The following is a 23,621-nucleotide window of genomic DNA, read 5'->3' as shown; positions in this document are numbered from 1 at the left end:
GTTTATGGCCCCCAGTATGCCGTACAGTATCGTCACATACTGTGTCTGTTACGAGCTATGGCTGCCGACTCCATTTTGCACAACACATCTCCACCGGGGTACGCCAACACATGTAAAGCACCGCACCGCGTACCTTGCGATGCCCAGAGGTAGGTAGGTTGGCACTATGATTCTTTACCCCCGCACCGCACATCGCGCGCCGCCGTAAGCCGGACGGCAGACGGGAAGCCTTTCCCGCACGCACAGGTTGCGGCATGCATCCCTTGATGACATGATGCTGGCTGGGCAAAAAGACAGAAACGGTTTCTCCTCTTACTCGCGCCGGATCCGAGTCCCGTGATACATACAACAGGAGGGTGGGCATTTCCTGGCATCAACATGTCACAATCTTTGTCGACAATGCCTGATGAGGCGTCCAGTGTCATACTCCGTTCTACTCTAGGAAGGACAACAGTTTGCGCCATGGCAGATCAAGCAAGCAGCCTATGCACATAACCTTGTGCTTCACAACATGAAGCCAGACATTCACAGCTCGGGGCAAGGGTTTGAACCCCCCTCCTTTTCTTTTTCTTGGCTTGAACGGTCGTTTGATCTCTTGTTTTGTCCACCCGTTATCCGACTCGCTTTTCGCTGTGCCACCGGATGTTGGCTGAAACCTTGATGATTTTCTTGCGCTGTTTCTTTGAACCCCTCGATCATTACCAAATGTACATCTGGCACACTGGTACCTGACTATACAGAGCCTAGGTGGGATGGGTTGGTCCGGGTTTGAGTATGGGATGAACGACAATCATCAGTAGTGGCATACCCTACCCGATACTTTTGACCGGCGCGATGTCCGGCGGCCCTGCTTTGGATTGTGAACCCATGTTGGACATGGTCTAGTGTTTTGGGGGGTACGCCTGCTTCCTTATGCCCGTAAATGGACCAGAGGGAGATGTCGTTCTGGAAAGAGATGCCCGATGGAAAAGAAACGAGATTACCGTCTAAACTGATAACAGTAGGTTGGTTGTGCCACATTGCGTCAAGATCATTGCGAAATGCATGGGAATTGGTATTGACATCACTGGCTAAGAAACAAGCGAGGAATATTCTCTCGCGTGCCCTGGTGGACGCAATGCCAACCCTGTCCCGATGATGCAAATCGATCCTCCCTTTGTTATTTTTGACGACGCTACTAGGCTCAATCTCTGTAGGAGTGGAATGGGCTAGCCTTGGAGAGCACACATTCGACACTTGCCTATTCCAGCAGGGCGAATCACTCAAGTCGATTGATCTGAGCGAGGTCGGCCTTATAGTCAGGGGGTGTACATAGTTATTCAACCCCAGCAGGAGGCTGTCTGTGCCTCTCTTTTGCGTCTGTGGCCCCAGATTGAGCTGCATTAACGTCTATCAGCCCCAGACAAATAATCCTGGCCGCGACAAGCCAATCCCAACGTCACCTCGTCTCGCAAACCTCACTCGCAATCAACTGGAGCGGATACCGCCTCATCGCAATGCACCACAATGTATACAACTTCCCCATCATCGTCACCAACAACGATAGTCGATCATCTAGGTCCGATTATTGCTGCCCGAGCCTAGTTCGACTTTCCTTTCAGAGCAGGAAGTTGGTGAACAGAGGGCGGCATCGCGCAAACTTGGGGTAACATTGACCACCCGCTGGGAGAGCAAAGATGGGGCCAAACCTTGTGACGAGAGTAGGCAATCCGTTTCATTCGATGAGTTAAGCGCGAGTGGCTTGAGCTTAGTCGCACCAGACCCCAAACCAGCCAATCGGGCCCCGGCAATTCGGATACCAACACGCTAAGCCGGCCAAAAAGAGGTTACGCTTTTGCATACCTCTAGGTTCAGTCAGCCGCCCCCGCCCCGACGACGACTGCCCCGCCCGGCCCGGCTGCGTCTCCGCCGTTGTCGTTGTCTGATTTCAAATGTTGTGAACATGGCCGAAATGGGCAAAGCGATAAATGCTAGAGGGGCACTGGAAGGGATCAGGGAGTCGGGGAAGTCAGGAATGGGATGTGGACGCGGAACTGGCAGTTAGCGAGATCATCGCTGATCCCATCTTGGTTTAATGTCGTGCCAGTGCTATCCGCGGCGCAAGGGGGGGGTCTACTTTTTTGACGAACAGTTCACTCTAACTTCTTTCTCCTTCCACGCCATACCCTACAACCTGCTCGCAAAGAAGGGCAGCGAAGAAAAAAAAAAAAAAAAAAAAAAACCGGGCTTAGTCGTTCTCATTTGGTAAGGCCGGACTCCAGTCCTTATTAGAGACAAGTGGGTTTCACACTAAGTAGAATTCAGAATGCCGTCACACTTCTGCTTGTCAGTGCATCCGGAACAGATGATACTCCGTGATGGCGTGATAAGCATCCCGTCATTACGGACTGGCCGACTTCCAGACCGGGTGTGTTTGATCTTTTCTTTATTATTCTTTCTAACGCCTCTCACCTAGCTTTACGCCTCAGAGACTAGTTGCAAGCCACATGGAACAAAGTGAAGTTCGGTATGAGCGAGCGGGTAAGCCACCTGAACGGCACCAGATTCTCCCGGCCGGCAAAAACAAATCGATAAGAAAACCCCAAATCACTCTTCGCCTTGAGATTTCGTTCAATGGCACGACCGGTAACCGGTATGTCCCGCCCGGAAGGACCAGCGTAGCATTCCAGTACCCAGCGCTCACAAAACAAGTAGTACGCAAGACATTTGGGATTATGGTTAAGTTCCCCGGGACATGGGTGCTGAACAACAGTTAACAACGGTTGCATGTCAAGAAGACCAGAATGAGAGCCGCCAAGACGAGCTGCCTAGCAATGGGTGTGTCTCAGAGGGGTAAACGCTGGGGGGTAAGCCTGTGGAATACAATACAGTGCAATCTTGTGATTGGATTCTTCTTCATTTTGGAAAAGACATTGCGCTCGGCCCACATAGGTGCCCAAGCCACAGAGCCAAACTGTCGGTACTTTATCGAGTCACGTGAGTGACCTCGCGTCAATGAATGCTTCTTCCGCGAACACTTTTCCACCCTTGTTTGCCTCCCAACCCATGGACTGCTGCTACCTCACCGTGGACGGGGAAACGGGTGAACGGGTGCCGAGTTGCAAAAATACTACGTCAGATTTTGAACTGACGGCTTCATTTCCGAGGAGTACAAATATTTTGAAATTGCGCACAGGCCTGTTTTTGTTTCTAGGTAGTGTACTAGTCAGGGTCGTCGCTGACGGAAGATGCGAGGAAGAAAAAAAAAAAAAAAAAAAAAGAAGAAGAAGAAAAATGGAAAACACAAAGAAAGAAAAAGAGGGAGCACGCACAGGCAGGGGTGGAACAGTCTGCGCCGCAGCCGAATGCAATGCCGGCCGCCGGGGCGATGCGATGCGGCCCATTCCACCGACCCGGTCGGCCTCACGGTCTCCGCAGTCCGGCCGCATGCTGCATGACCCGACCACGGTCCACGGTAGGACCCCGGTCACACCGACTGACTGCCTCCGAACTTACACTACGACAACCGCACACATTACCGCACTCATGATTATAACCACAACGATGATCTACAATCAATGACAACAATGCCGCACCGGGTGGTCGACCTCGATGCGACCACCGTGACAACGCGCAACGAGTTTTGATAGTGCCGTGAATATTTCTGATGTCGATGAGTTGCTGAGCCACCTTCGAATATGTGAGGTACAGTTTCGGGTACAGTGCTATCCCTCACTGTTGATGTTTACTGAGTGCATACGCACGGCATCATCATCAAAGTCAACAAAACCACCACCACCCATATTATTACCGTCACGTTCTGAGGGAGTGTCCAGTGAGGCAAACCACTAACTGCTGGCCAGAGGTGGATGAACTGCAAACTGCATGATGGAAATCACATCACCTTAGTCTTGCTCCCTCACTTTTACTCGCTTCACACACTCGACACTCCCTCACTTCGCTCGACCCATCACTCCATTTAGGGGCACACTACCGTCACTCAACTCAGGGCAGGAGGTGCTTCGGGCTGTGCGTGACAGGCTCGTTCATGGTCATCATCATCATCATCAAGAAGTACCAACAGATTGGAACTTGGAATTGCAGCACTACCGTGCCGTTGACGGACCGGAAGGGGGTAAATCAACCTTCCCCTGTCTTTGAGTGAAGACTGGACCAGACTGATTTCAGTAGATGTATTCACATTGGTCAATTCGCGAAGTGAGTGGTGAACAAACAGTTCGGACTGTGACATGGTGACGACATGTATGAGAAAAGCATTCACTCCCTCATGCGTGATGAATCACGCATCGTTCGAGTTTCATCATCTTCTTCCCCCCCTCCCTTTCTCTCTCTTCCCCTTGGTCTACTCCCAAATGAACCCAATGTCCGCATGCCTCGTACCTGCATCTAGATACAGTAGGAGGAGTCCTAGACGTGGGAGGTAACTAGGTCGTTTCATGACAGAGCAATAGATTGAATGCATCTGTAGTTACATCACTTGCCTGCTACTGCCTCTAGGTACTCAGCACAGTCACTCATCAATTGCACGGTCACCAAGGCAAGAATGTTTCGCGTTTGTGGAAAGGAACAAGCGGGAAGACGCCAGAATGAAAGCGAATGCGAATTCAAACCAATAATGCTTGAGTTTCTAGATCGGTGTGTGTGTTACCTGCCTGCCTATCTGCCCATCTCCCTCTCTCTCCAGATCATCACCTTGACAATTTCATATGGTGTTGGTAACCTCACTTTCCAGATATACTCACTCCAGGGCAGAGTCTACTCGTCGACAGTCTTTACCTCTTTCGGTTTGAAAAAAGAATAAAGAGAAGAATCATAGTTCCAATTTCATTAACCCATGAGGCTGCTACCCCTTAATCAGGACAGCCACCCTCGGATACTCGGGCACTCTGATAAGGCCCCAAGGCTATATTACCAGGAGGGCTACACTGTAAAAGTGCCTTGAAACATTGTTTTCTTCATGTGTTCCTGCATGGGTGATGCTCAACTCCATCTCTTGTAAGTGGATAGGTAGCTTTAGAGCCAATGATGATACTTGCAGAAAACCTTCTGCAGGCTGAATACGGTAGGTACTCTCGTATTCCCTCTTGCGAATTCCTTCTCATTCTATGAGCGAGCGTCTCTCCCGAGAGACTGGACTGGCCCTCCCTCCCTCCAATCCTCATCCCACTCACTCACTCCAAACCAATTACCGACACCACCCTGAATAAAGATACCGTACTGTATCCAACTTGCATCCCATGGACAGGGCAGAAGCCCTTCTCCACCTGAAGCTTTACCCGGACCCGGGCGGCAAACTTACCAGGTTGGAACTGACAGGTAGACCGACCTGATCTGATGTACCACCTGGTATCTTTGAGAATATGTACTTGTCAAAAGGGGTCCATGTTCTCGAGCAGCCAAGACCATCTAGATAGACCAGGGCACACAAGGTTGGTACTTACTTCTTCTAGTGCTGTATCAAAAGTGGAAACTACCAACTTACCTACCATACCTACCTTAACTGCCTTGTTCGTGGCGTGAGAATACCTAGGGTAGGTAGTTGGGCACTGGCGCGGGAAAGACTGAGCGAGCACTGCACTGCACTGCAGTGATTAAGTAATGGAACGGGCGGACGGGCGGACGGGCGGATGGATGGGCGGATCACGCCTTCCTATTGTAGAGCTTGTGCTCTGATTTGATGTGCCGCTGAAGGCAACTGAACTGAACTGAATGAAGTGACGGGACACGCGATTTCCAATCAAGATACGATGGAAAGAAAAGGTACTCAGATTTCATGATAGCTGGTGGAAAACAATCGGAGTCCAGCCTGATCGGGTTTATTGGATGGATGCAAGGCGATGTTGGGGAACATCATGGCAGAGTTGAAGAGAGGAGGAAGAAGAAGAAGAAATGACAGACATGATATTGGAAAGACACACAGGTCATGTCCTGTCCTGGCCATCAGAGCAAACTTGGGAATGCCTTTTTTTGGTTTCTCATACCATGAACTCCGCAGACATCAGAACAACTGAGATGATTTACAGCCGAATTTCCATGCGTTGTCTACTAATTCCCAACCCACTCCTTTTTGTTCATTCACCTACCGACCCTTCTCAACATATCCGTCAATGACCCGCAACCCAGTCTATATATCTCCTCAAAAATAGCCCAACCCACTCCACCCGAGCACCACTCCCAACTCCCCTCTGACCTCCTCCCACTCCATCCCTCCTTCCTGCCCATGCAACCCGTTCAACCTCACTCCCGCCAAACTCAACCCACCACCACCTCCCATCATCTTCCCACTCCCCGCTGGATTGACCCCATGTGCACCGGTACCAACCACGTACCCGGCCCGTCCCGCCATTTCTTGCCGTTTGCCCGTCCCCAGCTCCAAGAACCGCTCCAGGATTTTACCGTCGACAATGTTCCTGCCGATACCTGCGTCCACGCCAGGCAGCTGCATGCTGGCCGAGGCGGATGGTGAGGGCAGGCGGTAGCCCTTGGGGTTGAGGCCCGCCGGGTGGGGGAGGCCGTTAGTAAGTTGCACTGCTAGAGAGGAAAGGCGGCGGTAGGCGTTCTCTTGAAGGGGGCGGAGGGTGGCAAGGACGCCAGTAGGGGAGGCTAGGAGGAGTATGTGTGGAGAGTTTTCTTCCGAGTTGGAAGACAAGGAGGAGGGGTTAGGGTAGACGGCGGGGAGGAGGAGGGAAGAAGTGGGGTGGTGGGCGCCGGTGTTGAAGGTTGTGCGGTGGAGGAGGAGATGGCCTTGGAGGGATTTGGGATCTGGAAAGGATATGTTAGCTCGTGGATTTGAGAAGAAGGAGAAGAGAAGCAGAACAAGAGGGAATACATACGCTCGGGGTCAAATTGCAGAATGTGAATGTGACCATCTGCATCGCTAGCCACGATGTAAAGTTCCTTTCCATCAGGCAGGAAATCCGCATTCAACACCTCCATCCTAGTGGAGCTCTTGCCGAATAGCATCATTTTGTAAGGCTCTTCCGTATAACCCGTGAACCACACGCCCTTGAAGGCGTCGGCCATCAGACAGAGTCCCGTGCCGGGCAGCTCCTTGACACTCGTGACGTAACAGTTCATATCCATAAACGCCACGGGCAAGAGGGTCCCGTCTTCCTTGAGACCGCGCACCATACACTTTTGGCCCTGCGCGACGAGCATCAGACCTTGGGTACCCACCTCGGAGAGTGCTGTGACCGCGCCGCGCGGGATATCCTCCTTGGCGACCAGCTTCAGCTTCTTACTAGTCTCAGGCTTGCCAGGCTCGGGGATGACGTCGGCAATATCAAAGACGTAGACGCGGCCTCTGGTTGGAAGATCTTCGCCCTTGATGAGAGCGGTGCCGACAGCAATGAGCTGTTTGCGCTCGTTGGTCGACTCCGACACTTCAAGGTTGAGTGTCTCGACGCAAAGAACTGTCTCGCACGGCTCCATCTCCACGGTGTCGATGACAGTCCAAGTGATCCCACTAAGCAATTTTAGTACGCCGCGATCAACCATGGGCTTGAACGTGATATTCTCGCGTGCCCATTCCTTGTGGTAATCGTCGTCTTTGGGTAGCTCAAATGGCTCGACGTCGTTGCAGCCCACCACATAGGCCTGCGTAGGCGGATGGTAAGCCACCGACTGCGTGTCAACTCCTACGGGGATCTTCTTGACGGAGAGACCAAGTTCGGCGTAGCTGCTGTCTGTAGGAATTTGTGTCACCCTAGCGATCCCGTTGGTATCGGCGTAGATAAAGCCATGCTCGCAACCTTCGGTGTGGAAAGAGCTCATGGCTTGAACACCGGATCCCTGTAGGCTCAGAACCCTGGGACTGGACTTGGCTGTCTTCAAGATGAAGCTGGGCGACGACCCAGGAAGGAAGACGGTACTATAGCCAGAAATGTTGCTGCAGCGCCGCATAGGAAGGAAGCGCTGTGCATTGTGAGGCTCGTCATCGTCTACTGGCTTCTCCTCGGGGGCTTTGGCAAAGGTTGAGTTGGGTACTTTTTGGAAGAAGAGGGATTTTGAGAAAGGCTGTCCAGCAGTAGCCTTGAGCCGGTAGGGTTGGTATAGTGTGAGATCATCATTAGCATGGCGAAGCTGTACATCTATCGGTTAGCTATTGTCATGGCAAGACGGGTCTATGAGGACATACGATAAGATATGGTGATTTGTGAGTCGTGTCGCCCAAATCAGCAACCAAGATCTCCGCAACAGACTCTTTAGCTGTGCCTTTCCTGGCGGCATAGTCGGCAGAAAGTCCTGGTGGTATATAAGAAAGCCCTTCCGCCACATAAACTGGTTTCGTCAAGTCAGGTAGACGGTAAATCTAGTAAAGTACGTCAGCATGTCTTCATCCGTTCGTGGAGGTCCTGACGTCCTTACATATAAAACACCGCTGGTACTTAGCAGGAACATGAGGATATTGTCTTTTGTTCCCTTGCCCACCGTCTCATCGGCAAACACACCGGAGGTGTCGGTGTACAAGCATCCGGCCAACCACTTTGTGCTGGTCAAGATCTGATCCTCCTTCTCAACCTCTTCAAGTTCCAAGAGCTTTGGGCTCATTTCCGCGATGAACACGCTAAAGTCGTCCCGAATGAGAAGAAGGAATGGGTCAGCAATGCTGGCAGTCCGAACCCGCGGTTCCGCTCCTGTCTCTTCGTCGAGCATAGGCACAATCTGGCTTAGCCCCAGGTCTAGAGAGGTTCTATTAGTATGCCACTTGAGGCGTCGCGTAAGCTTTGATCTTACATACCTCCGTCATAGCAGCGTACTTCTGACTTGAGGACTTGGAGAATTCTGGAGTCCTTCCCCATGGTCCCTGCCTCCACCGTAAAACCAGCAGCCGGCTCGAATTCTGTTCCGGTGAGACTCTCAAAGCCAGCTGCCGTAAGGGCATACACATCAGACGTTTCATACCCGTCAAGGTCCACTTTGGCTACGATCATGAACTTGTGGTACTGTCCAGAGGTGTCGTAGTCATTGTTCATGGGGCCCTTATCACCCACCAGGGTTTTTGGAATGGGCTTCTTGGCACACACTGTCCAAAATCCTCTTGCCTCTGGGAACTCGAATCTTCCAATGATCTTTGGTTGTATCGCCAGGTTCATGATGGCAAGTGCGCTGGCTTTTCCTCGTCCCACGGCACAGACCAGTTGGAGGTCGCTGCGAACACCTTCAGAGTTTCGTTCCTCCTCGCTGTCGGGTAATGTGACGGGTTGACCATATGTCATCTTTTGTATTGGTGCGATGCTCAGGAGTCGGTCGTGGATGCGGAAGTTGAGATCTCCGCTTTTGATGGCTTTGGCGGCGGACATGGCTTGCTCTGGAGAAGTCGACTCCTCGCCATACAAGTCATCGTCGTCGTCGTCCTCGAGATCTTCATCGTCAAGGTCCAAGTCCAGATCGGCATCCTGGATTCGCGATTTCCTCTTCTGCGTTTGGCCCTGTCTCCTAGTCCAGCCAAGCAAGACGGAATCACCTTCTTCGGAGCCCACAAACACGGTAGACCTCCCCATCCGGGACAGCGAAGTAACACGGGACTGGATAACACTACCTCCCGCTTCTGGGGCTAGCATCTTGATGCTCAGGCCCGATACCGTACGGCCGTCGATGCGGAAGGTGATGAGCCCCAGGCGTCCGTCGTTAAGAATCAGGAGGAACTCCCCGAGTTCTGCCGCCAAGACGTCGATAGCGCAGCCTTCGAGACGAAGGTCCAGGTCGGATTGGTCGACAAGACTAAAAGAGGTGGTCTGCTTGGTAAGGGGGTTGACAGCAATCCCATTTGATTTGCCAGACTGGTCAATATGAATGAGTTCGTTGGCTCCTACGAGCAGAGCACCACCCACGGGTGCCGGAAGGGCGACAACACGAAAGAGATCCTGAGGCAGGCCATTGACAGCCAGGATGGTGGTTGACGCCCTTTGCTGGAGGTCTAGGGTGAAGACCATGTATGTAAAGTGGTCCTTGTGACCAAGCGAGTTGGAGGCGGTCTTGGTGGAGGACAGGACACCAATGGTGGGGTCTCGATACTCATGCAGGAAGGCGAGATGCACAGGATGAAGGAGACTAGCTTCAAGTTTGGAGAGGCGAAGGACGAAAGATGGTGAATATGGTGTGTCTTCTATAGTGCTAGCTCCATTTGCGACGGCGCCGGAAAGGTCCTTTTTGGGCCTGGGGCCGTCCAGCTCTTCATCCCAGTTATCCATGTCCATGTCCTCATCCGGCTGCTTGAAGGGCAATATGGCCAAGTTCCTTTCGCTGAACTTGAGCGCAGCGCACCTACTCGCTGGGTCTGCGACCAACAGAGTGGGATACTGATGCAGTGGCGCGACCCACGGACTTCCTACGAGCTCCTCTTTTTCGTAGTAGTGGATTGAGACGGTCTCGAGCGTGTTGCGTTCGACGTTCCACTCGACCAGACTAAGGCGGGCATCGCGGAAGGAAAGGAGCAAGCAGTCGGCGCCGCCAGACGAGCTGCCGCTGGGCTTCTTGATTCGGGCAAGACCTGTTATGGTGCCGGGTAGGGTGACCTCGGCAACAAGAACCAGCTTGGCGCTGTTGGCACGATCGGCCCTTGCGGCGATATTATCTCCTCCCAGGAACGAGGCCTCAAAGCCGTCATCGTCGTTTACGAGCCTGCTATCGTAGCGGCCGGCCGTGGCAGCCTTGCTGGATGTATTTGTCCCATTGAGTGTAGCGTAGGTATCGATCTCGGCGGAAACGACTTTGGTCTTGAAGATCTGGAGTAACGACGCTTTTGCGACGGCGAGATTAGTGCCCTGACCAGGGACGAGCTGGAGGGTTACTGAATGGGTGACAGCCGTAGGCGGCGTCAACTCTGTATAGCATTGCATCGTATGGGAGTCGGGAGCATGTCGATGCTAGACGAAGCTCGGAATAAGTCTGACGGCAGATGGTACTGCTTTCTGTTATGGTTTTGGTAAAGGTCAGCGCGCCAGTTGCAGAATGATTGTAGAAAGTGAAGACGAAGCTACACAGCCATATGCGCGGTGTGATGTTGAGCTGGATGATGGAGGATATGATTCCTCAGTTGTTCCAAATTGAGAAGAAGTTGACGACCATGAAGTCAACACCGACCGGGACCTCCAAATGATTGTCCCAATGCGCGTCGCGACTGATTGGCTGCAATGACCTCCAGTGGTAGGTAACGCTGGAGGTGCGCCAAGCATTGATCGAGTTGGAGAGCCAGTCGAGTCGGACTGGAGGTACGTAGGTACTGCGTACAGCACACACTACACAGTAGAGCAAGGGAATTGCCAGTGTCAGATCTGTGTGACGGCCGCCAGGGGCAGCTGGCCGCCGTTAGGTGAGAAAGCAGAAGCTCAGACCCGACCCCCAACGTTCTGGACCAGACCACACATAAGTTCTCAACAAGATATTACCGTAGTACAGCACAATGTGTAGCCGTAACGTGAGACATTATTGTACACAGCAAAATCAGCCAACCAACCCCTGTGACGCCATACGTTTGGGTTGACATTCCCGGGCGGGCAACAGTGTCAGAGGGGCTCTCAGTCTCCAACCACAACTGAAAGTTTGCCTGCCTCTTATAACTATCAAGAGATCCCGCTGGAGACGACATTGACGGTAGACGCCGAGACGCAGACGGGATTCAAACATCCATCTGGGCGGCCCGCCGGTGCCTGAACTTGAATCTCGTTACCTATGATTTTCCCACATGATCGCTTACTTACCACTGACAACACAACAATCCATCTCAACCGAACTACCTAAGCGAGCCGGAGTGGTGCCTACCCTGACGACTTTGGCTAACCAGTGGCCATCCTGCACTTCTTCCCGCCCAACCAAACAACAACGTCCTTCAATATTTACTTTTGCCAGCAACATGTGAAATATTTGAGGCGGGATACACACCTTACCTTCGTACCTTGCTGGACCCTTCTTTTCCAGATCCGATTCCTGACTGACTGACTGGGTGTGCCCCCTTGTCTGATGCACCCCACGTCATCCGGCTACTATTGATTGATCTTCTCCACGATTCCATCCGTACCACTGCGACTTCAACTTGTCACTTTTTTTTTTCCTCCCGTTCCACTGGGCTGGCAGCTGGCTGACCGTCAAAGTCCATTTCTTTCTCAACCTGCTGTGAGTCTTCACTCTTCACGTCACACAATCACCACCCAACAAGGCGGCCCAACAGCTGGGGTCTTGATGAAAGCGGGAAACCTTGACCAACCAACCCAAGCTAACCCATCTGATAGGTTCTTTATTCTTTTTCCATTGGTCCCCTCTTAGATAACGACAAACCTATGACCTACAAGGCTAGGCTAGGCCGCGGGGCAAACCATCGCTAGACACCCAAACAACAACCAGAGAGTCAAGACGAAACCTGAGCTAGACGGCGCCAGAATCGGCTATCAGGCCATTCAACCCATCCAAGATATAAACCATTCCATGTCACGTCTGCCGCCTTCGTGTCCCGCCTTTATACCCTTTTGCGATTGACCGGCCCATCCACCACTGCCCATGACCATACCCGCCTGCTCGACGTCACCTTGTCCACTTGATAAAGAATGATTTCCGACCCTCTTCGCCTCCTGGAATAGCAACGACATCTTTGTCGTCAGTTCCGTCTGTTGGTCAGCTATTTCCGCCGAGATGGCTTCCAGCTCACATAGGCCATTCAAGCTTCCCCTTGGTCCCCTTTCGCGCTCCAACAATGGCGATCATTCCTCCGAGTCCGATTATCCGGGCGGCCGTCGCGACTCCATGGCCGCCCTCTCTATCTCCTCTCATGTCAACCAGGAACAGCTCGCTCACACTCTTGACCGAATTCACAATACAGCAAGCCAATCTGGGGTCCTGACCACCTTCAATGATTTCGCCCCGCCACCTCCACCTACTGTGCCTGTTGCCGAGAAAAAAGGAACTACGGGTGACTTGGTACAGCAAGGCTTGAGTGGTCTCTACAGCCGTTTAAAGGAGGTTGTCGGGGTGGCAGGGAAACCTTCCGCCCAGGAGGCTGAAAGTTCTACTAACACCCAGGATGCCACGCCCAAAAATCTCAAGAGCCCGATTCCCAATAGCCCCAACAACAGTAGCACCAAGATATCGGTTGCCTCCCCTCCAAAGGGAGACGGTTCGTCCATCAAGTCGCTTTTTGATACAAAGTCGCCCTTTGATACAAAGTCGCCCTTCGATGCAAAATCACCCTTTGAAGCAAGGCATGCCTTTGACGGGCCCGCCTCTCTTGAGATCCCAACCGCTGTGTCTACTGGCACATCTCCAATTTCGCCAACCACCATTCCAGCAGACCTCCAGTCCCCCCCACAGACAACCAGACCATCACTTGGTACGCTGCCGAGCCTCAAGACCGGAAACTCAAGCGCACAGACAATTCCGAGGACGGGAAGGACGCCCCAGTCAACCGCGGCCAGCCCTACCGTTGCCCCCTTCATGGGAAAAGGGTCTCTCGAAAGAGACAGCTCTAGGGGTCCTGCCAAACACCTCGATGAGCCCTCAAGTTGGGGTTCTAGCCGGCGGAGCATCAGCAGACATGGTGACGGATCCACGTCGCCTAGCATTGCCGTGAGAACAAGTGTAGATACCACGACGGCCGCTTTGGCGCGCAGTAGAATGGAGGACGCTGTGAGTATCGACGGAGGCATCAACAGTCCCATGAGCCCTTCTGGGCCTATACCAGACGTGTGCATCTCCTCTGCCTCCTCGCGCTTGTCTGAGACCACTCAAGTCAAGCGAAGGCCTGCCATTATTGACCGCATAAGCCAGTCCAGAGTTCATAGCCATTCCAGGTCCTCGTCCATGGAACCTGGCAAGGCACAGCCAAGTCCCATTAGCACATCGGCTCACAGCACTATCTATCATGACTCATTTACTCACAATGTCAAACCACAGAGGTTGCAATCTGGAGCAATGAAAATCCCAGGCACCACGACAAACGAAGGAGCCCCCGAGGTCGTCAATGCTAGACTAGAAATGATGAAGAAGCAGGTCCTCAGCAAAGAGTTCTGGATGAAAGACGAAACCACCAAAGAATGCTTTGCCTGCGGGAGCCCATTTACTGCCTTTCGGCGCAAGCACCACTGCCGCACGTGTGGCTGCATCTTCTGTTCAAAATGCACCTCTACCATTTCAGGACAGAAGTTTGGCGTCCAGGGAACGCTTCGCGTCTGCAAGAATTGCTTGGAGGTCATAAACCGCCGCTATGAAAGCGGCTCAGATGATTCGGCGGATGAGCCCTTCTTGCCCGCCATCTTTCGTCCCAACCAGACTAAGCCGCCTCCTCTTGCTCTTGCTCGACCTCAGGCTGATGATGAGGTTAGTATTGCGGAGCGAACGGAGCAAGCAAATGACACAAGGTCGGCCAAGACACCAATGATGGCGATTCCGGCCACACGCCGAGTTGGCGACAGCAATCGTCACTCGGCCGTTCTGGAGATTGATATGCCACAGCTCAGCCGCCCCGGATCATCTCGGTCGCTGAGATCACTCGCGGCGGGCCGACCGCAATCATCTAGTCATCGCAGGCTTCATTCAAAACATACCTTCTTGACTAGGTTCAAGTCTTCTGCGACTGACGATAGGGCACCGTTTCGCAAGCCTGCTAGCGAAGACCTTGGGAGGAAATCCAAGCTCAGCGCCTTCCATGACGACAATATCATTGATCCAGAACTTGCCCCTTACATGTCGGACGAGTCAACTGATGACGAACAAATGAGTAGCATATTTGCAACCATGAACAGCAATGATGTGCCAGCGGCCAGCCTCGATCCCGACAAAACAAGCATGGGTGCCTTTATGAATGCTGCAAACAGAAAACATCGGTTCCGTCACGGCGAGAAGAGCATCAGCGGACTTAGTTATACCAGCAGAGGCCACGAAGATACTGGCTTACCAACTCTCTCTCTCCACACCCGGCCAACCCGAAAGAGAAATCTCAGCACTGCAAGTGTCACGGGCCATCCGCTGCGGTCACCTCGCCCAAGATCTGGCATCTTTAGCATGATGCTAAACCCGGGTGCTTCAGCTGACGCCTTGTCTCTCTGGGATAATCCTGGAGTTGTCGAAGCATCTGCACTCAGTAGAAGGGATTCTTACTTCGAGGGCAGGTCATCAGCCGGTGGATTAAACCCCATAAGCATGAACCACGTCAAGAAGCTTTTCCGGCAGCTTTTGAACGATGCAGAAATCCCCAACCCTGCAGCGTGGGAAAAGGCCCTCATCCCAATCCTTGATAGATGTGCCGATGACGTTGATCCGGATGTCCGTAACGGAGATGACATGGACATTCGCCACTGGATCAAGCTGAAAAAGATACCTGGCGGCAAACCTGGCGATACTGCTTACGTCCATGGAGTCGTCTTTTCCAAGAACTTGGCCCTCAAGACCATGCCCCGCAAGATCGAGAATCCCAAAATCGTCATCATCACTTTTCCCATCGAGTATCAGCGGCACCAGGAGCAGCATTTTATGAGCTTGCAGCCGGTCATAGAGCAGGAAAAGGAGTATTTGAGGATGGTGGTGAACCGAATCCTGAACCTCGAGCCTCGGGTGTTGCTCGTCGAAAAGAACGTTTCTGGCGTGGCTTTACAATATCTCTCGGAAGCCGAAGTTGCGGTCGTGTATAACGTCAAGCCGTCAGTCATCGAGGCTGTCTCCAGAATTGCCAATATTCCCATCATCTCATCCATGGATATGCTAAGCTTGGGTGCGCACGTCGGAACCTGCCAAAGCTTTGAAGTCAAGACCTTCGTCAACAAGGAGCTCAAAGGCAGGAAGAAGACGTACATTTTCATCTCTGGCTGCCCAAAAGAGCGCGGCTGTACTATTGCTCTTCGCGGCGGGTCGACAGAGATTCTGTCCCGCATGAAGAGAATCACCGAGTTCATGGTTTATGTGGTTTACAACCTAAAGCTCGAATCCTGTCTTATGCGCGATGAATTTGTTTTTGTGCCTGAAGAGCTCGAGTCCCCTCCACGATCAACTACGAAGCTCCTGAGTAACGGCAGTCAAGACCCGTCGTCAGCTACTCCAAGCGCGCAGACTGGGAAAAATTCCCCTCACAGCGTGATCCACCACATCTCTGAACATGATCAGTCTTTAGAACCATCTCAAGCGACTGCTAGACCTGTCGGGAGCATAAATTCGGCTGAGGAACATTCAGCCGCCGCCCTCGACACCAGCTCGTCGATCAAGGAAGAGACTGAGGAGGAATTGCTTCGCGCTGAGTCAGAAACCCATGAAGGTCAAGGTGCGGAAAACTTGCCTATGCCGACATATTATGGTGACATGGTAGCCAAATATGAGACCAGAATTCTCTCTGCGTCACCCTTCGTCAAGTTCACTCAACCTTACCTGCTCATGAAAGCCCGAGAGCAGGAGAGGCGTCTGGTGTATCTCAAACGCCTTCGTGACCAGGACATCGTCGAAGAACTCGGAGAAAGCGAGAAGAGTGAGCCTCAGCCTAGGCAATTTCAGCTTATCAAGCCTGAAATGGTGCATGAACTTGGCCAAAAGGCACCGCGCCACATCATGGAGGTGCTCCATGCTGTCCATGATGCGGAATACGACAAGGCCTTGTACAACTATCAAACCCAAACCAGACAATGGGAGAATTATATTCAGGGAAGCCTCGACCTGTTCGATCCATACTCCCATCAGAGCATCGTTATTCTGTACTCAGTCACATGCAACGTGACCCAAGTTCCATGCACGGAGCCCAGCGTGGTCGCCTTTGAGTTCTACAAGGAGAATCCAGACCCACTTAGTGGAATGTACCAAGATTGCACCCTGGGGCAGTACATAGAGGACGTTTGCGAAAGCGCCGACTCAATCTGCCACTCCAATGGATGCGACCGAAAGATGTTTGAGCATTACCAGACATATGTTCACGAAAACGCGCGAATTACTGTCATGGTGGAGGACAAGCCAAAATGGCCAGAGAACTTCCCCGAGAAACCGCACGAAAGGGATGGTTGGCAAGATGGCACCGGCATCTGCATGTGGAATTACTGCAAGTTATGCAACAAACATTTCGGACTGATGCCCATGTCAGTAAGCACCTGGAAGTATTCTTTCGCAAAGTATCTGGAACTGTCTTTCTGGAGCCGTGGTCTACGCCTTCATCCTGAGACAGGATGTCCTCACGATCATAAAAAAGACCATGTTCGGTTCTTTTACTACCTATACCGCGACATTGCCGTCAGGATACACTACGACCCGATCGACTTGTACGAAATCATTGTACCTAGATCTCGTATCACCTGGAAGGTTGACCATGATCTGGAGTTGAAAAATCAAGTCTTTCTCAAGGCCGAAGAGCGCTGGAACCGCTTCATCAACTCCGTAAAAGCCAGGCTGAAGAGCATCAGAATCGATAGCGTCTTGCCGGAGAAAACGGAGCATTGCAAGGCTGAGGTGGAAAGAATGACAAAGAAGGCACAAGAGGATCAGGCCGAGCTGATTCAGGACCTCCAGGATGCCTACATGGGCTCAAAGTACTACGAGGTTCTTCCCATGAACGGAGTCATACGTCAGATGGCTGAGAGAGCTACTGAATGGGACGTCGCATTCACTAAATTTGAGGCCGACTTCCTTTCGGACAAAGATGTTCGTCAGTTGACTATCATCCAGCTGAAGAAGATGTTTGACCCAAAATCTGGATCCTCAGGTGCTGAACTTGGGGAGAAGCCTGAGATAACTCACTCCCATGTCAACGCCAGCGAAATTGAGGTGAAAGAAAAGCCATCGCAGCCAACGGAAGATGAAGGCCCCAGTCCCAAGACGCATTCTCCAGTGTCTTCAGCGACCAAACCTATTCCTGTGGTGAGGGAGGAAGCAGTAGAAGAGGCCGGCTCCATCCTGGATGGAGTTGAGCATCTTGACCTTGCAACTGCATCCTCGCCCACGCTCCTTAGGAAGGGGGATCCCGTCCTCGAAGCAGCAAAGGTCACCGTCAATGAGCCAACGCCGATTGTTGCGCCCGCAGCCCCCACACAACAACCAACATCTCTCTCAAAAGTTAACGAAGCGCCTCATGAGTCGTCTCTGGCAGAGATGATGGAACCCAAGCGCCGAGAACAACATGTAGCCATGCCTGAGGCTACTACCCATGCTGCGGGCGGCGAGGGTTCGATGGAAGGTTACAGGCCCATTGTACCGGAGCGCACGTCATCTCGTAAGGCGGGTTTGGCGTTATCGCCTCCCTTAACACGGGCCATTTCGCAGCCGGTGGGAGTTATTCCGAAGCTCCAGTCCGCTATCCCGAAGGCTAAGGAGCATAAGATGCCAGAGCCGGGTGATCTCGCACGGGCAACAGGGGACGGCTCATCTGCCAAGGGAGATAAGAAGTTCCTTGGGATGAAGATCCGCCCTTCTGCCATCCCACGCTATCGACATAGGAATTCGAAGGTGTTCACTCTTGCACGTCACTTTGAGGAGTTGAGTCGAGAGTTTGAGAAGGAGCGGATCAAGGACAAGAGAGAGCGGCAAGCCAAGATGTCTTTTCCTCGTGCATATCTGCCACGTTCAACAACCAAGGCTATCGTGGAGATTTACGAGGATGTCGACCAGGCCGTTCAAGAACCCGGTACCGCGGAAGAGGGCCATCCTGGTGACAAGGACTCGAAAGACAGAAGACCAATAGAGGGCTCCTTTCCATCGGATCAAATCCAAGGGGATTCTGCCAGATTGTCTGCAGACCATGGCCGCACTTCGTCGATCGAGATCCCATCTCAAGAGCATACCCATCAAGATGGGAACCATGAAGCGGAGGGAGACGAAGAACAACACGAGAGTGAAGCTGACTCCGATGGTGAAGGTGCAGATAGTGATGCCGACCGGTCATCATATACGTATGACGATATCCCGACCGATGTGAGGGACCTTGCTGCATCCATCGAGCCAAGTGAGGAAATACCTGAAGAGCTGCCGAAGCATCAAAGGAAGAGTCTCATGACAATGCTCACCAACTTCTGGGCCGAACGCTCCGCCAGTGGATGGCCTACGCTTGACTACCCTTACAATTCAACCGACCACATGTTTACAGACTCAAACGTGATTGTCAGAGAAGACGAGCCAAGTTCGGTTGTGGCCTTTGCGATGAACTCCACGGATTACCATATCCAACTTCGAAACATTCGAAGGAACTCTAGGAGAACCCAGCAGCAGCAACAATCACAAAGGCAGCAGAAAGAGCAACAGCAAGAGCCAGCGTCCCAGGATTTCGAAGAGAGCAGTGACAGCGGCATGCTGGAGATTAAGAGCGGCGGCGCCGGTCCAGACCTCAGCGAAGCCGAACTAGAACAGAGCATGCTCCGCCCCTTTGGCACCCACCTCAAGTTCCAATTCATGGAAGGCTCCGGCAAGTTCACCTGCAAGATCTTCTTCGCCGAGCAATTCGACGCGTTACGACGCAAATGCGGCGTCGGCGACCGCATTGTCGAATCGCTCTCTCGCTGTCTCAAATGGGACTCCAAAGGCGGCAAGACCAAATCGGTCTTCCTCAAGACTCTCGACGACCGACTCGTCATGAAATCGCTTTCTCCCGTCGAGACCTCCGCCTTTCTCGGTTTTGCGCCCGTCTACTTTGAGTTTATGGCCCAAGCCCTGTTTCATGAACTCCCCTCCGTCATCGCCAAGATGTTGGGTTTCTTCCAAGTAATCATCAAAAACCCCATCACCAACACGGAAGTCAAACTTGACCTGCTTCTCATGGAGAATTTGTTCTACGACCGCTCACCAACCCGCACGTTCGACCTCAAGGGGTCCATGCGCAATAGAAAGATCCAATCAACCGGCGAACAAAACGAAGTTTTGTTGGACGAAAACATGGTCGAGTACATCTGGGAATCCCCTCTCTTCGCACGGGAGCACTCCAAACGGCTCCTGCGCGCATCGGTATGGAACGATACGCTTTTCCTCGCTCGCCAAAACGTGATGGATTACTCGTTGATGATCGCCGTCGAGGAGAACAAGAAGGAGCTGGTGGTGGGCATGATTGATTGCATTCGCACCTGGACGTGGGACAAACGCCTCGAAAGCTGGATCAAAGATAGGGGGTTTGCGGGGGGAGGGAGGAATCGGCCGACGGTGACGAGTCCGAAGGAGTATAAGAGTCGGTTTCGAGAGGCTATGGCTAGGTATGTGCTTTTTGGTCCTGCAAGGTTCTCGTGCTTGGTTGTGAGGAGGGATGGGAGGTTGGTCTTGTTGAGGGGGTTGGTTTAATAATGTTCGCACGGAGAAGCTGAATATCTGTGGTCGGTGGTGATGGACGTTTAAATTGGCTGACACATCCTTGGATACTCTCCGTTTCTTGTGATTATAGGTATATCCTCCAAGCACCTAATTGCTGGCATCACTTTGGAAGTGGCCTAGGCTCGACCGGTAATCCTTCTTTGCAGGCGGTTGGACATGCTCCTAGGGCGAGGTTCGCGGGTGATGTTACCCCGTCGTCAGGCAGGGGGTCGGTAAGAGGGTCGGTGAGGGGGATGGAATAAAAGGTGGTCGAGGGTAGATGGAAGGACAGCGAGCAGAATGTGCGAGGGTATGGCTGGCAAGGAGAAGAGCGTAATGACATTATGACACAGTATATGGGTGGGGACGATGAGAAGCACGAGAGTCTGTTATTACGCCGCAGTTTTGTTTGTCTGTTGCGTTGTCATGATCAGTATTGTTGAGCACGGCGTTTGTTGTTTTCACCCATCAGACAGAGAATGAAAAGGGGAGATTCGTTTTTGGTCCGTTGCCCAGTCGTCTGTTGAAAGATGGTGATGCATTCTGTCATCTACTGGTAGAAGTACGTGTTTCCTCTCTGCCCTCGACGCCACTTCTGATCCCAAAAGGATCTACAAGATAACGGCGCTGTCCATTCGTCTGTGAGTTAGGTCAGATAACCCCAACCAAACCCCCCTCTCCCCGTTTTGATCGTCTTTCATTTTGCTGACTTTCCACGATATTTTGCTTTAACTTCCCCATGAATACCTGCCGGAGCAAGACTGCCACGCTTAGCAAAACGACGCAGATAAACCAAGTGGAAAAAAGGGTCAACAGTAAAGCAAAACCTTGGGGAAGATGTTCTTTTTCTTGTAACCCATTATCAAGTTTTATTACGGACTTTTCCTTATCACTTGGGTGCATTTGGCGTGGTGATTTCGGTGTCTTGTGTGTTCTTTGACCTTGACCGTATCCGTTACTCTATTCCTTCGACCAAATTGAACAAATTTAGCAATGGTCTCAATATTTGATGCTTGCCTAATTGCTACTGTTTTTTTTTTTTTTTTTTTTTTTTTTTTTTTTTCTTCGCGGAATGTGTACTGATGCCGAAACGGCGAGGAGACCAGTGTAAGTACAATTTAGCCCTGATTTGTTTTCTTAGTCTGGTCCAAAGGGTTAAGGCTTCACTGGATATAGAAAAGAGTTTGGCTTTTTATCGCGTCTTCAAGGCCTTGGAGATAGAAAGAGACTTAGGGGATATCTATTAGAGGCTTCTATGATGATGCAATCCCTTGCCATTGTCCCGTATCGCTTCAAATGAAGGACAGTTTCTCTCTGGAAAGGTTAATAAGAGCCCCAAAACTACCCCATTGAACACGTAATTGATATAACAAACTAACAAGCAAACCGGCATTGTAATGTACGGTACTACGAGCACAGAAGATGGTGTCAATCCAGATTTGTAGACGTTCGAACCTTTGCTTTGCTTTGCTTTATCTGCATCACTGCAGGCTAACCAGCACAACCGCTCGCAATGATCCATCAGTCACTCACCGGCCTCGCCACCATCAAACTAATGAGCGACAGCCCAACCTGCGCAGCCGCCAAAACCGTCGTCTCCCCCGTATTATCATAAACCGGACTCACCTCAACCACATCGGCCCCGACGACAGATAAGCCTCTCAGCCCGTCAATGATAGTCAGCAGTTCCCTCGTCGACCAGCCACCTGGCTCAGCGGTGCCCGTGCCCGGAGCAAACGCCGGATCCAGAACGTCAATATCGACGCTGATGTACACCCTCGAGTTACCCACTCGGGCCTTGATGGTGGAGATGATCCAATCGCTACCGTGCTTGTCAATGTCCCGGGCTGTGATGACGGCGAAGCCGCAGCGCTTGTCGTTATCGCGGTCACTGTGCATAATAATAGGGCCGCGAGTGCCGGCGTGGATGGAGGTGTTGCGGATTAATCCCTGGAGGACTCTGTGTCAGTAATTGGGTGGATGTTATGAGCGGTCGATGAGGGGACCTTACTTCTTCGTGGGCGATGTGGAGGAAGGTTCCGTGGTTGAGACCTCTGTGCCCACAGGGAGTGTTACTTAGTGAGTTGTCTTTGAGCCTCGATGAGTGCCTCTGTTTGGGTCTGGAAGATTGACTTACGCATAGTCAGAGATGCCTCCGAGAACGTCGGGACTCCATGTGTCTGTCGTGAGGTTAGTGGTCACATGCTAGGCTGCCGCATCGACACACTCACCGATGTGACTATCGAAATGTATCACCGACACCTGACCCCATCGTTGAAACGTTGATCGCAGTGCCGAAAGAGTGGTGCTGTGATCACCACCCAACGTCAATATTCTCGGCACCGTTGCAACCGTGTCGTTGGCGGTGGGCCGTCCGGATATGACTCGATGCGCCTTGTCGAGATGCTTGAAGGCAACGGTATTGTCGAGCCAGGTCAAGGTTGCGTCGCCGCAGTCCACGATGGTAGCCCATTCATGCAATGCATCTTCGTCTGCAAGTAACCAACCATTACATCGAGTTAGTTGGAATCTGGGAGCGGTGACCTTAACAATTTTCGAGTGGTATTCTCAGTGGGGTTTTGTTTGGCGATGAGTTATCATCTATATTGGGTACCACTGTGTACTTTGGAGGTACCATAGCTCGAGAATTGGGGAACTCGATGGTCGGTCCTTGAGATGGTGGTGGTGGTACTGCAGTAAGTGCCGCAGAGAGGTTGAAAGCCGAAACGTACTTACCCGTGTAGTAATCGAATCCTCCAAGGCGTTGACTTCCGATTCTAATTCCTGTCGGCCCATAGCGGGCTCCTGGTCGTCCGGTGACAGCCTGCAAGAAAGTGTGTTTCTGGTAAGACAACTGGGCTAATCTTGCCAAAGAGGAAAGAAACAAGACGAACCGTATCAAAGGGAGCGCCAAGAACAGCAATGTCGTATTTCTTGGAGGCCGCTTCTTCGTCCGAAAAACAATTCACATAGGGAAGGCTGGCGAACGTCTTGAGTCCGTGAAACTGACTTCCCGTCACGATATCGATGTCGTCTTCAGTTGGGTCATCAAGCGAAGTTAGATGTCCTCTGTTGTTGCTGGAGACCCAGAAGGACGAAGAGGAGGAGGAGAAGGAATGAGGGATACCGTGCGCCACTACCCCGCCGATGCCGAGGGAAAAGAACACAAATGATCTCATGCTGATTACGGAAAAAATACCTTCACTCATCATTTGGGAATCCAAAAGAAGTGGAAGGAAAATGGTCATCCTGAAGCTTATGATAGTATCTGCTTCCTAGAAGGAGGATGTGGAGGTCCGAGTCCTTATACCGGTCCATGGAGGCTTGCGTCATGTCGCTCCGCCTCATCAATACCCTCTGTCGACTGGGAGCAGTTGCACAGCCTACTCTTGCCCTCA

General features: G+C 52.0%; 3 protein-coding genes across 3 annotated transcripts; 1 reads left to right on the top strand and 2 right to left on the bottom strand.

Moving 5' to 3' along the window:
- Positions 1–5,905: 5,905 nt before the first annotated feature.
- NEUTE1DRAFT_89273 (uncharacterized protein) lies at positions 5,906–10,841 on the bottom strand (the record flags this gene model as incomplete). The annotated part of the gene is made up of 5 exons (XM_009857006.1): positions 5,906–6,762; positions 6,834–8,082; positions 8,138–8,244; positions 8,451–8,681; positions 8,741–10,841. The coding sequence occupies 5 exons, from the start codon at positions 10,839–10,841 to the stop codon at positions 6,137–6,139; spliced, it is 4,314 nt and encodes a 1,437-aa protein (XP_009855308.1).
- A 1,786-nt stretch (positions 10,842–12,627) lies between these two features.
- NEUTE1DRAFT_89270 (uncharacterized protein) lies at positions 12,628–20,737 on the top strand (the record flags this gene model as incomplete). The annotated part of the gene is made up of 2 exons (XM_009857004.1): positions 12,628–20,129; positions 20,315–20,737. The coding sequence occupies 2 exons, from the start codon at positions 12,628–12,630 to the stop codon at positions 20,484–20,486; spliced, it is 7,674 nt and encodes a 2,557-aa protein (XP_009855306.1).
- A 1,007-nt stretch (positions 20,738–21,744) lies between these two features.
- Positions 21,745–23,402, bottom strand: NEUTE1DRAFT_52511 (uncharacterized protein; the record flags this gene model as incomplete). Its single annotated transcript, XM_009857003.1, has 6 exons — positions 21,745–22,173; positions 22,235–22,277; positions 22,361–22,403; positions 22,455–22,767; positions 22,960–23,082; positions 23,193–23,402. 6 exons carry the CDS (start codon positions 23,400–23,402, stop codon positions 21,745–21,747), a joined length of 1,161 nt encoding a protein of 386 aa, XP_009855305.1.
- Positions 23,403–23,621: the final 219 nt, after the last annotated feature.

Source organism: Neurospora tetrasperma (genome assembly GCF_000213175.1).
Source record: "Neurospora tetrasperma FGSC 2508 unplaced genomic scaffold NEUTE1scaffold_81, whole genome shotgun sequence".
Taxonomy (NCBI): Eukaryota; Fungi; Ascomycota; class Sordariomycetes; order Sordariales; family Sordariaceae; genus Neurospora; species Neurospora tetrasperma.
This window is presented reverse-complemented; position numbering and strand designations above follow the sequence as displayed.